At 42.3% G+C, this 12835-nt stretch overlaps 1 protein-coding gene across 1 annotated transcript; it reads right to left on the reverse strand.

The window, feature by feature from the left end:
- Window positions 1–2669: 2669 nt before the first annotated feature.
- lipg (lipase, endothelial) lies at window positions 2670–8762 on the reverse strand. Its single transcript, XM_050051749.1, has 10 exons — window positions 8458–8762; window positions 7128–7318; window positions 6684–6863; window positions 5629–5740; window positions 5319–5537; window positions 4809–5051; window positions 4463–4583; window positions 3737–3964; window positions 3538–3642; window positions 2670–3389 (listed from the first exon to the last, which is right to left on the reverse strand). Exons 1-10 carry the CDS (start codon window positions 8546–8548, stop codon window positions 3377–3379), a joined length of 1503 nt encoding a protein of 500 aa, XP_049907706.1. The 5' UTR covers window positions 8549–8762; the 3' UTR covers window positions 2670–3376.
- Between the last annotated feature and the right edge of the window lie 4073 nt (window positions 8763–12835).

Consider the following 12835-nt stretch of genomic DNA (forward strand, 5'->3'; position numbering starts at 1 on the left):
GAGAGATCAAGAAGGCCATTTGCATCCAAAAATTATAATTAAACAGAGATGCGGGTTCAGACTGTCCCCCTGACAACCTGTTATCATATCTTAGTCATTCAATAACACCATCTGCTAATGTAGAACTTGAGATGTACTTCAAGACCTGTGAAAATGAAACGAGTAAATAAACTTTGAGCCAAGACTATCTCGTCAAGCTCCCCTCTCAAGCTTTCAAAACACTCAGATTTACTCCTCTGCTTCTCTGCTATTATTGCGGTGCTTACTAGCTTGGCGTTCTGGTGGGCTGACACACACAGGTTCCAGTTAGAGAGTGAAAAAAAGTTTCACTGGCTAATCAGACAGTGACTAAAGGGGTCGTGGTTTGGTGTAAGTAGGAGGCAGATGGCATCACCTCAGTTAAGATACTCTGACTATGAGACTGAAGTGAATCACCAAACCAGCCCCGGGTGGTATGATTGTCAACGGTCGGCTCTAGACGTGTGGGGTTACTGTAGGTTATCTGTGGGGAAAATGGGTTGCTGTTGCAATGCAAAACGTGCCTGTTGAAGATATTTACAACCAGAAAACAAACTGAGAGGAACATGAGAGGGACAAAATGTCGATGGCATGAATCATTTCCCCCTCCAGCAAATACATCAACTGAAAACTGACAGTAATAGACAGCCACATGATGTTAAGTGTACAACATTCCTCCTCCTACCAATCTTCAAGGCATTTTACTGAGACATTACAGGGCAGAAGATGGTACAATGGCGAGAAATATTTCAGTCTCCGTCATCTGGTTTTTCTGGCATGAAGTTCAAGAGGAGCACGATATTGCCGCTTCATGCACCAACAAATGGAAATGTGTCATTAAAGCTTCCTGCATTCCTGATTTATCACCACCCACAATTCAACCAGTGTATTACAGCGAGGGTTTACTTTATGTTGAAAGATGGGATTACTTGTGAATAATGGCGGTACATGTGTAAACATGTGTTAACACATATACTGTGCAATTTAAAAGAGAAGAAAATTCAAGGAATTCAGTATCACTTGATCGGTCGGTTGATTTCTACTTACGCCAAAAGGTGCTGTAACTTTGTGTTTTTATTCATGAGATGTCCAGTGTAAGGGGAGCATAAATAAATAACCCAGATTTCCTAAGTTGACACGTGATTTGAAGCAGACCAGAGAATTAAGTGATGTTGGTCATTTACAAGAAACCATCCCAATAACATATCAGGAAAAAAAGGAAGTGTTTTATAATTGTTAACATTCTGGTGAAACTTTTGAAGAGATTAGCATATAGCAATGGGCTAGTTTACTGAGATGTGATTGTTTAAGGGGGAACATGTGTATCAGGTCGGACGCTGTTTAATTTAGCATTCCACAGATTTTGAGCATTTAGTGTTGTAGTGGTCGAGATAATTCTTGGACTCAAGACCACTTTTTGAAGGTCTTGTCTCAGACTCGACCACATTTTTACTTGGTCTATGTCTTGATCTCAGACAAAGAAGACCTCATATTTTATTTCCAGACCAGTCAGGACCACAACTGTGGGGGTATCACTAAATGGCCTGTTCAAAAAAGGAGTGTTGGATAAAGATGGTTAAGTTGATTTCAACGCCTCAGTGTTGCTCATAGACAACAATGTAATTTCCCGTATAAAAAAAATCACCTCTGCAATGCCTTTTAGTTATCTTATCAAGACATTTCTCATGGTACACATAATAATCCCTGACGATTAGCCCTGACACTGAGTGTGTGAGTCTGTCCCAGGCACAGAGCTTTGATCCTGCAGCAGCAGTCTCATGATAAACAGAGAGTGAGTAGGGAAAGGAGGGCCTGTGTGAATCAATATGCCGCACGCAGCTCCACCATGATTTTTTTTTTATTTTTTATCCATTTTACATAAAATTTGCAGTATTTTGTGGAGATTGAACAAAATTGCAAGATTGTGTTCACAGGGATTGGCTGAATTTGCACTAATTGTTGCGATCACAACATCCTAAGGGACTGACTTATACATACTGACATACTGTATATACAGTATGCATGCAAAGAGACGCATGAAGAGGAGTCTGTTTGTTTTCTTTGGGCGTTTTGTGGGAATGTGGATCATTCACATCAATCTGAGGAGTGCCTATGGTTTGCATGCTCTAATTTTATCCTGAGTGTGTCATGCACTGTGGGACTTGAGCTGGTCTGATCTTGGTTGTGTCTTGGTCTCTATATACACTGTATATGTTTTATGGAGACGTTGTGCTCAAAGGAAGTTGGATCAACCAGAAAAGCTTGCTTGATGCTCAGACAGCAGTTTCACAACGGGGATTTGCAAATGCTGCTTGCACTCAGATTGCAAGTGGTGGTAGTGTCACGTTTCACAAATGACTGTCACTTACAAATTGCAGATAAATGAGAGTCATGCATGGGTTTAAAGTCTGTTTGGATAAATGAAACATCAAAATTAACAGGAAAGGAACAGAGCTCATGTTGCAAATCTTAGCTTGTATTTTGCACATTTTCATGAAATTGGCAGCCTACGATTAGCCGACCACTAAACACAGTTCATAGTTTACGTGGACTCTGGGAACCATAATTCCACCCTTACTGAGGCACATAACAATACAGATGCAAAGAAAACGACAAGCAAAGCCAACAGTTTCTTACAAATAACGGGTGAATTTATTTTTCCAAAAAGTTATTTACAGTATGTACATGAACACACCCCCAAAGTAAGCCACATACAGTAACAGTAACACGATGCACAAAACTGTGTGCAATGAGATCAGGTATCTCCATCAGTTATACAGTGTTTCAGTAATCTCTCAGCAGAAAGGCACACTTCTTGGTCACAAACAAACACCCACACAATACACATACACACACTCACACAAAATACTGCATCTAGGAGAAATTCATTCAACATATGCTTCATTGTAGGATGTGCTCTGATAAATAACGTTGGTCTTGCAGTGCTTCCATTTTTCTTATAAATAAAAAAATATTTTAAAATGTACAGTACAGCGACTACAATTGCTGGTGTATGTCCACTGGCACAGATCTGTATTCTACCTCACTAGTCCACACAAAGGAACGTTCTGTAACTCCATGGGCAATCAACACATTTTGGACTGTCCTTTGCTTCCAGCCGGCGCAACATTTTCCAGCCGTCTGGTATACGCTGGACAGACCCCCAGAGTCCTTGTCTCCAGAAACCGATGGAGACCTTCCAGGTGCAGTCAAGATTCTGGTAGAGCCCCTCCCACCGTGCGCTGATCAATCTTCCTCCTACAAAAAGTGCTCATATAAAGAGAAGGCAGAGCTTCTCGCTGATCCATGTTGGGTCCCCCATGGTGATGGTGCATTTGTTGTTGAAAGTGTAGAGTTGTTACATGGGCACCCTGTCAAGACAAACAGGTTTCACTTACTGGGAATAGTCACACACACACACAACATACTACAGCTTCCTCTTACTCTACAGTATTATTAACTATAATTGAATTCAAAAGTATTCAAACAAGACATCCAAACTTTTGTCATGTGTCATACCTTTTTCTTGGCTTCACTTCCCAGCCATCACGACATTTCAGGAAAGTTATGGAGTCCCCTGGTGAAATTTGGGTTTTTGCAGGATCTTGGGCACAGAACGTAAACCTGTAGCATAAAAAGAAATCTCAGTGTAAGTGATGGTCAAGACAAATTAATCCTGATGAGATGGGGTGTTAAGACACCTGCTAACGCTACTTACTTCTTCTGCGTTTCCCCAGCTTTCACGCGAATCCGCCGGACTTCCAGCACAGGTTTGGGAGGCTTGGCGTTCCAGGCCCAGAACGTCTTCTTAATGTTCTTCCAGACAGAGTTCCAGGATTCGGCTTCTCCTTCCCAGCTCAGACTGATCTTCAGCAGGTCACCAATATCCTTCTCAGTGAACACCAAGAAGGTGTTGGTCAGGTTCAGACCAATAGTCTCATCATGGCTGCACAAACAGGGAGAAATCAGGTTAAGTCAGGTGCCCAGAAAACTGAGGATCTCTCAGCTGTTTGTTCAAGTCAGCTATTCTAGTTCTGCATTAAGTAAGGCAAATCATTAACAAGAGTAGTGAGTGACCAAAGCAGCCTTGTCTGATTGCTGACGTATTGTTTTGTCGTGCTTTTACGTCAAAGGTTGCGACTTCAACTTGGCATATGCGTCTATGGAAACTTGAACTGATAGTGACTGGGTTTCCTCCTCTATCCTGAGCTTGTTGTACATCACAACCCCTTGTGACTTTGAAAAGGTCAGTACAAACAAGGTTCAAGTTCCAACTTCATATCACAGCAGGCCATGTGCTTCTCAGTGTCACAGGCAGAATAGCTGCCAGGTTGTACATTTAGGACAGTAGCCAAGCCAGTGTGCGGCGGTTTTATGGGTTGTCATGCTGAGGTGTTGTCAGAAAAGGTGGTTTTGCAGAAAAGGATTTAGATATTGTACTTACACATCGACAAATATCTTCTCTGTATCATTCTGGGCTCCGTACAACTTGACATGGAAGGTGGGATCTGCATTGTCAAACTTTTTTCTGTTGAACACGTGCATCTTCATCTGATAGTGGTAGCCTTAAAAGAAAACATAAATGCAGCGTAAATCTTTGATCAACCGTGGAAGTGTGTACAGTAGTAATTTACACTGGCAGCCGGGGAACCATAAAACGCGCAGAGGTTAAAGATAAGAAACAGTGATTATCTTATCGTTGAGTTGTTTTACTAGCGGAAGTAAGCATTATAGTAATAACAGATAAACCCGGCAAAGCATTTACAGGCCATGTGGTTACTGAGACTCACCTCCAAATGGAGTGTCAGCACGTGTCTTCAGATACATTTTACTGTTGCGCCTCTTGCGCATCTTCCTGGCATTGTAGCCGATGTTGTTGCAGCGATTTTTGCGGCAGCTGAGGCAGATGCCCTTCTTGAAGCGATCGGGGCCGGTGCACTGGTAGGCGAAGCTCATGTGCTCCTTGTTCATCAAAGAGTCAACAAACAAGTGCACAGCGCGCTCATGCTCGCACTTCATCACCTCCATGAAATCTGGAGCGGAAGAGGAAGGCAGGTTAGATGTGCTACAGTTAAAAGTAAATGTAAATGTTACATATAGTCTGAATTTTAGGCAATATTAAGCTAAGACTGTCATTTTCCTCCTTTGTTAGATGGAGTACTATATATGGTCATGCCAACTGAGGTAGGTGAACAAATTAATGTCAGATGTAAATGGTTTCTGCTGATGTAGTTTAACAGATAAATCTTGTTGTGGACTGCTGGCTTCTGCAAACAAAGAGCCAATTCTTAAGCACTTACTTCCAGCCACTGTCAACACGTCACCCAGTGAACAGCCGGGCTGCACTTCACCACCATTGGGGTAGATGTCAATGTCCCCAATTGGCTGCTGGATCCCGATGCTCACACCCAAAGCCTCTCGAGTGTACGTGTGCAGAACGTCCACAAAGGCGGCATCATCAGGGGAGAGGCGCTTCCTCTCCTCTACACCCTCAAACATTGGTCCTGCTGGGTCTAGACCTGTCAGAAATAAAAAGATGACAGTCAGAAAAATGAGGCTACACCATCTTTGAGGTCTGTTTACTGCAGATTCATGTTGCTTTTAACTTACCAGTGATTCTGCCAATGGTCCCTCGCACATATGTTCCAGCATAACCAGCCACATGAGCGCCCAAACTGTAGCCAATCAGGTGCACTTTCTCCAAAGGCAACTGCTGCTCATCCTGTTAAAAAAAGTTGCAACACTCACATCAGCAGCTGCAACACTGGACACTAACCCACACTGAGCAAAGCCTGGATTTTAGCCAGCAGCGATCAGTCGTGCCTGCAGCTGAGCCAAGCCCAGTTAACCCGGACAGAATCTACTGACAGTCCCCTCCATGCAACAGCGCCTCCACCATCTGTCTCAGTTTGTCTCCATGAAATACTCTTTGTCCATGTTTACAAGTACGTGGCAGGGTGCCTGAATCTCTCCTCACTTGCTATTCGTGCACTGGTCCAATTTTGTGACAGTCCAGCTGAATGGGAATTGTTGTCTTATCCTCTGAAGTACTTAACGGACCCTGATCCTTGTTAGAATATATCAAGTATCCTCAGTCAGGAAGACAGCATACCAGAAGGAAACTGAGCTACTGCCACAGGGCACAAACATCAATCATTAAGATAAAATCAATACTGAGCATGATATTTCACCTCTTCAAATACGTTTTGACAGTTCTGTCATGCTAACAAATCACTCCTATAGTAAGACAGATAGGGCAGGACTTAGGGCAGGACTTATGGATTTGCAGGTACTCAGCTGCAAATCTGTCACTCAGCATTACTGACTTGACTGCCAAGATAGCTCAGATTACACTACACCATAAGTCATTTATAAAGAAGACGAACATCCGAAAACATATGAGAGTTTACGGGATCCATTGATGCTTCCGATCTACGTACATAAAGACATCTTGGCTTTATGAGACTAAGCTACATCACAGATTGGCAACATCACGGGTACTGTGGTACTTCATCAGAGCAGGTGACAGCATCTTTTTTGAGGACTCCAATTAGAGACCCAGTTTTAATCATTCAATTTCAGCAGAAGGCTCAAATATGGATCCATAAGAGGAAGCCAAGTAAGTTTCGCAGGTGTTTAAGGATTATAAATGACTGTGTACATACCTGAAGCCAGTTGAGCATTTCGGCGATGCTGAGGCCGACATCATGGGTGTGGTTTACTGCGTCGGGGTACAGCTGCTGAGCCATGGCTATCCAATCAACAACAACCACATTGGCATCGCTCTCTCGCTGCATCACTGCAGAGACCAGCTTGTACATCCAGCTTTCAAATATCCCACTCATCTGTGGGAGAAAAAGAAAACTGGAGTCAGTCAGTCATTCAGCCAGCTGACCTCTCTCTGACACTCTGCACCCAGTTAGCTCACATTCACATGATAAATTCCAACAATCAAAGCGCTCTGGATGGAGAGCCAACGCTTATTTCCATCCAATGCACAAGTGCTCTTCACTCAGTGAAGTGAGGTTTGCCAAGAGTGACCCACATAGAGAAGGCGAGGGACTGCAGCCAGAAAGAGATGATACAAAATAATCTCAGCTCATACGTACCGTCCAGCCATGGATGATGAAGATGGTCTTGGCTGTAGCGTTGAAGCCACACTCCTCTAGACACTCCTTCTTCCCAGCCTGCAGGTAGCAGCCATCCTGGTCCAGATCTAAATTCTTCCTCATGTTGTACTTGACAAGGCCACTGAGAGCTTTGCTGTCTGTTGGCAGTCCATCCAATTCACCGTCTTCACCTGAGGGAAAAATCATACAGGATTAAATTGAGGAAACACTCAGATTATCTATAAATCCTCTCATGCTTTTCTCATGCATCCACCTCAATCAAAAAGGGAAAAAAACAACCTTAACTTCACTACAAAATTTGAATTTTAAATCCAATGTAGAGGGCACTCAGCCAATCATGCCTCACACAATCAGGAAGCGGCTGAGATAGCCAATCAACTTGCATTTGCAGCCAACATCTGTTCCAATAAAGCCAATGGATTGGGTGCAAGTTGTGGTACAGGAGATGCAGGCCCTGGGCCAAAATCTCACCGCAAGGCTTCTCTTCTTTTATGTCACCTTTTTTCACACAGCTGCAGCCTGAGAGCTTGTATAATTATAGGCCATTTGACTTTAAGAGTGCGCTCTCAGGACTGGGGGCTAAAAGGTACAATGGAAGCATGTGAAGGATGCAAGAAGCATTGGGAAACACCCAGATGATGCTCATACTTTATCCAGCGATTTTTAATAAATTTTAATTACAAAAATGTTGGTTAAATGTTTATTTTAAGAGCGCACGGTCCTAAATTGCTCTCTTTGTGTTTGATTCTTGATGAAGGGGTGAGTGAATTCAAACCAGGCTGCGTTAATCCCGCCGCGCACAGCAGAAACGTCAGATCTGAATTTAAATGAACTCAACACCCTTTGGTGATGGGCCACACAGACCAAAATGACTTCAGCTGGGTAGTAAAAACGGTAGTGAGCGGTCCGCGGCAAAACGCGGATTCAGCGGAACATCTTTCCAAATGGTCCACACAGACGTGGCGTTGTGTTTCCCTTTTCAACACTCATGCTGCTCCCAAAAAGGACACGTCGCAGTCTTTTAAATCCATCCCAGTTTTTCCGGTCCACTCTGCTCACCACACTTGTTCGCTTTCAGAAATTCGCTTAATAGACTAAAAATGTAAAATAACCAAGCAGGGATGAGGGGAAATATGACGAAATGTGAGGTTTGGGATACTTGGTATATCTTTCCATTCATAGATTTCCCACAAGCGCGCGTTTGCCCTACTTTGCACCCATGCTGTTAGATTTTGACATTTCCCTTTGAGGCTGGGAGAGAAATAAATGACAGAAATGAATGAACAATAGACACAAAGCCATTTCTTACCTTTAAGAACAGCGTTTTCCCCAACAGCGGATGAGAAGAGCGCAGCAGCACACTGTAGGAAAATCCACAGTAAAAGCGCTTTATGATTCATTTCTCAGTCACAGGCGAGTTTGGAGGAATTAAAAGCTTCCTTGGAATATAAAATTTCTTTTGGTATTGCCGGTGGTAGCGCGTTAGGTAGGGGAATGAGTTTAAATCCAGTGGTGACAAAGAGCAGTGGAGCCGGTGGTGCGTTTTGGTGCGCGCCGGTGCAAGCACTGCTCGAGAAACGTACAAACTTGCATCAAGTGTCTCATTAGAGTTTTAAATAGTTTCCCCTTTTCAGTCATCTGATCATCGGCTGATCTATCGTGAATCTTATTGGTCAAGCCCCCATTTGTTTACGTTGAAAGGCGTGGCAAAACTGAATGAAGTCGTAGTAGGCGTCTCACGTTGCGCGTGGTTTAACCCTTGTAGGGCGTGTGTGTGTGTGTGTGTGTGTGTGTGTGTGTGTGTGTGTGTCAGACTGACGCAAACCACCATAAAACCTGCTCAGTGTTGGTGTCTTCTGGCTCATATCTTTGTTGCCTAACCGGAACCAAACAGAGAAACTGTGAAAATCTTCAATGACTTGTGACGCACTGACGTGAGGAGGCACGTCCAGAGAATTAGACACGTAATTTTTTATCTCAAAGTAGACCCATTTACAAAAATATATTTCCCCAGTTGTCTGTAATATGCGGGAATCCCACAATCCCCCTCTACGCATTGATGGGAATATTTAAAAGGCTCCAGGCCGTGTGTAAGGGGGATGGCCAGGCACCCTCCCCCCTTGAACGCATCGTCCCCTCCGCCTGGCGCGCTGCCAAAGCATCAGCTTAGCTCACCGACCGGTTTCAATTGATGAGGCGAAGAATGGGCGCACTCACGCAAGGGTCTCTGCTACAATAACACCACTGTTTTGTGTACATACATCAGCACCCACTGCCCAGTAGGAAGTGTCACCTGCCACCCCAGCAGCCCTTGGTACCTGCTATCCGCACAGCGTTTGCGCACGCATGGAAACAAAGTGGTGCCGCTGGGTACAATGTGCAGTAGGTCAGTGGGTTTAAGAGCTCTGTGAGGTCTGCGAGCCATAAAGACATTTAACTATTTAGTGACTGGGTGTCTCCTCATGCTGTTTATCATGATGTCTTGTAGTTACTCCTCTTGGACAGCAGTGTGTTATTAGAGGTGAAGATTAAGACCCTAATTCCGGGATTTATTTTCATCTTTAATCTAATTTTTTCATTTTATTATATATATTGACATAATTTATCTATCTATCTATCTATCTATCTATCTATCTATCTATCTATCTATTAAATGTGCCAAATATCCTGAACAAATTCTTTACTTGAATTATTTTCTGTAATTTAACATAAACAAATCCCTTAAATGCTGCTTAAAAACAATCTAAGAACAGCAACACAATGTCACATCACCTGCAAAATGTGTCGTGTTGTGTATACATAGGGTGCAGGTGTACTATGCCTCTTTATTGCCATACTGATAGTAAACCATCCTCCAAAGCACTAATGAGTCATCAGTGCACTGAGGAGTGTTTTTCCATCTACAGTCCATGTAAAAGATTTCAAATGTGACCAATTCTTCCATGCTATTAGCTTTGCTCTGACTTCACTATAAATGATGCATTATTTCCATTAATTTTTTTCACGTTAGCATCACTATTAAAAATGTCTCTTTCAAAGGAGGAGCATGAGACTGTGGCGTGATACAGGACCGTTCAGAATAACTTGTCCTATTTTTACCCACGTATTATTAGCCTTACTGTATGCTTGTAAGAACACGGCAGAGAGTGCATCTTGAGGAGGCAGTGGGGTTCAAATAATGAGATGATGCAATGAGTCGAGCGTGAAATCCATCCTGCGCACCCAATATAATAGACACGATGCACTTGGGTCTTGAGAGAATATTCAGAAACTTGTGATTTCTATCATGAAATCCTGCCTAACACTGATATTAAAACCTGCAGTAACACAGTTTTGTTTTAGAGGGACTCTGGCTTGAGTCTGGCTCGTGACTAAACTACTTAATACAGCTTGAATTCATGTGACACCCTCCTTTTTCTTGTGTTTTTTTATCTGAATGTCAAGTTACAAAAAGTCTGCAGCTCTTAAAAAAAAAACAGAACTCAAAGACTTCCCAGAATTAGTCTGCTGGACCAAAACTGATGTCAGACATTGGCAGTTATATTTACTTCAAAGTTAATGTTGCTTCTCATGCAGAGGTATTGTTATTCTTTCCATCCCCACACCTCAGCCAGCCGCCCAGTCGTAGTGCCAGTTTGATTCTGTATTATGCTGACCTGTCGTGATTTTGCCCTAGAAGGTCTGCCTGGCAGGACCCAACAATGGGGCACTGTGAAATACTAAAACAATCAAGTGGACCTGGGGAGAGCAAAAAGAATGCAATTTATAGATCTTATTCTAGTGCACCCTTGTTCTCACTCATTCCTGAAGTCACTGGTAAAAACTTCAGGTTTCAGCCATGGATTTAAAGCAACGTTTGAGTGTTGGCAGACTCACATAAAGCTTTTTGATGCACTTCAGTTTATGGTTTGTGCTTCATGTAAAATCTTCTAACTTTTGAAATCTTTTACTTTCATCATGTTTCTCTCTGCACACCTCTTTAAAAATACCAGAATGTCCAAGGCTCCATTCCAGTTATCATGTGTGTGGGATACTGAAGATAACAATATGTTATGTTTACTTCAACGAGAAGCTTTCATGGTGGAAAAACTTGAGGAACTGATGTTTTTCCCAAATGCTACTTCAGTACTACAGGTACAGTTTAGTCAAGTGAGAACATCTACAACTAACCAGAGGGGCCCATCAGTGTCTCATAAGAAGGCTCCCTGCATGGAAGCAGCTGTAGATAAGCGATGTAAAGCTTTAAGGTTTGCACAGCTGAACACTTCTTAAAATGATTTGCTTAACTGTGCATATGTAGTTGCATTTTGCAGTAATTGTGATAAATTCAATGTAAATTAAAGCTCTCAGTGATGCCCTTAGTGCTGTCTGTGATGAGAGATTTGTTAATATTATTTTGTATAACTTGGATTTTATATTTAATGTCAGTAAGAACAATTAAGGAGTTCTGCTTAAGGTATTTTTTTTTTTTTTTAGGTTAACAGGTGATGGGCATTGAACTACGTTACGTAGGTCTAAGTATTATTCATGTAGCCTACTCAGAATATTACATGGCTGACATTAATTAATTTTATTATAATCAATACTGCTTTCTGGTCAGCCCTGTGTGTGTATATTAAAACAAATAATAAGGCCTGTTTTAGGGATGGTTCAAATTTCTTGAAGTGGGGTTGTATGGGATACTTACCCATAGTCAGTTTATTACATGCAGTAGATCTCAGTTGGTGTGCCCCTGGTTTGGAGAAGCAGGCTGGTGAAGCTAGGCAATGTACTGCTGTGGATGGGGGTCAGCAACAAAACATATTTTAGACACTTAAAAAAAAGTCCCACCTGAAAAAATCATTATCAGTTTAAATGTATGCTATATTGAGAGCATTTTTATGGCTTTACCATGCTGCTTCTGACAGGAAAGCCGTTAACATCTTCAGTTTCCCATCCATGCTCTCCTTAAGGCCACCAGACTCCACTGACAAAAACAATAAGTTTAGCTCACCAAACACGGGAGGTGCTGGTCTACAGCTGCTAAAATAAGTTAGTTTGTGTTATTGTGTGAGTTTGGTGAATCCGATCCAACCCTTTTAAATGCCAAAGTCACACAAAAACACAAACAAAATAACTGTTTGAGGCAGTGGTAGACAAGCAGCTCCTGTGTTCATCAACGTGCAATCACTATTTTTTCTCAATGGAATCTGGCTTCATTTCCCAGTGGAAATCACTGCCTGACATTAAGGCAAAGCAGTGAAACTACTCTCAGCATAGAGTAGCTACATTGCTTAGCTTCCATGCTGGACTCCAGCCTGCTTCTCCAAACTGGGGGGTGTGCCAACTGACAGCTACTGTATGTAATATACTGTCTGTATACAGATAAGTCCCCCATACAACCCCACTTCAATGGGTTTTCAGTGGGTTATGTTTATAGTCATGGAGCCCCATCAAGTCAAGTGACAGGAAAACACGTCTCACTGTCTGTTCATAAAGATGGACATGGAACATTTAATTAATAAAATAATTAATAACGACATTAAACCATATGATGCATAGTGATCACAACAATGGACAGCTATTTAAGAGCAATTTTCTTGTATATGCACAGGTTTTGATGCTATAGCTGCCTATAAGCCACTACAGTGGACCCTAGTGCGTCATGATATACACTTTGTGTCAGTGCAACACAAATATATTAAAAC

The sequence above is a fragment of the Epinephelus moara genome, chromosome 8 (genome assembly GCF_006386435.1).
Source record: "Epinephelus moara isolate mb chromosome 8, YSFRI_EMoa_1.0, whole genome shotgun sequence".
Taxonomy (NCBI): Eukaryota; Metazoa; Chordata; class Actinopteri; order Perciformes; family Serranidae; genus Epinephelus; species Epinephelus moara.

Coding starts and splice junctions, on each gene's coding strand:
- lipg (XM_050051749.1), bottom strand. CDS start 8,548: ATGAATCATAAAGCGCTTTTACTGTGGATTTTCCTACAGTGTGCTGCT. Junction 5,741..6,683: donor AAATGCTCAACTGGCTTCAG/GTATGTACACAG, acceptor TTTTTTTAACAG/GATGAGCAGCAGTTGCCTTT. Junction 4,584..4,808: donor TGCTGACACTCCATTTGGAG/GTGAGTCTCAGT, acceptor TTTTCTTTTAAG/GCTACCACTATCAGATGAAG.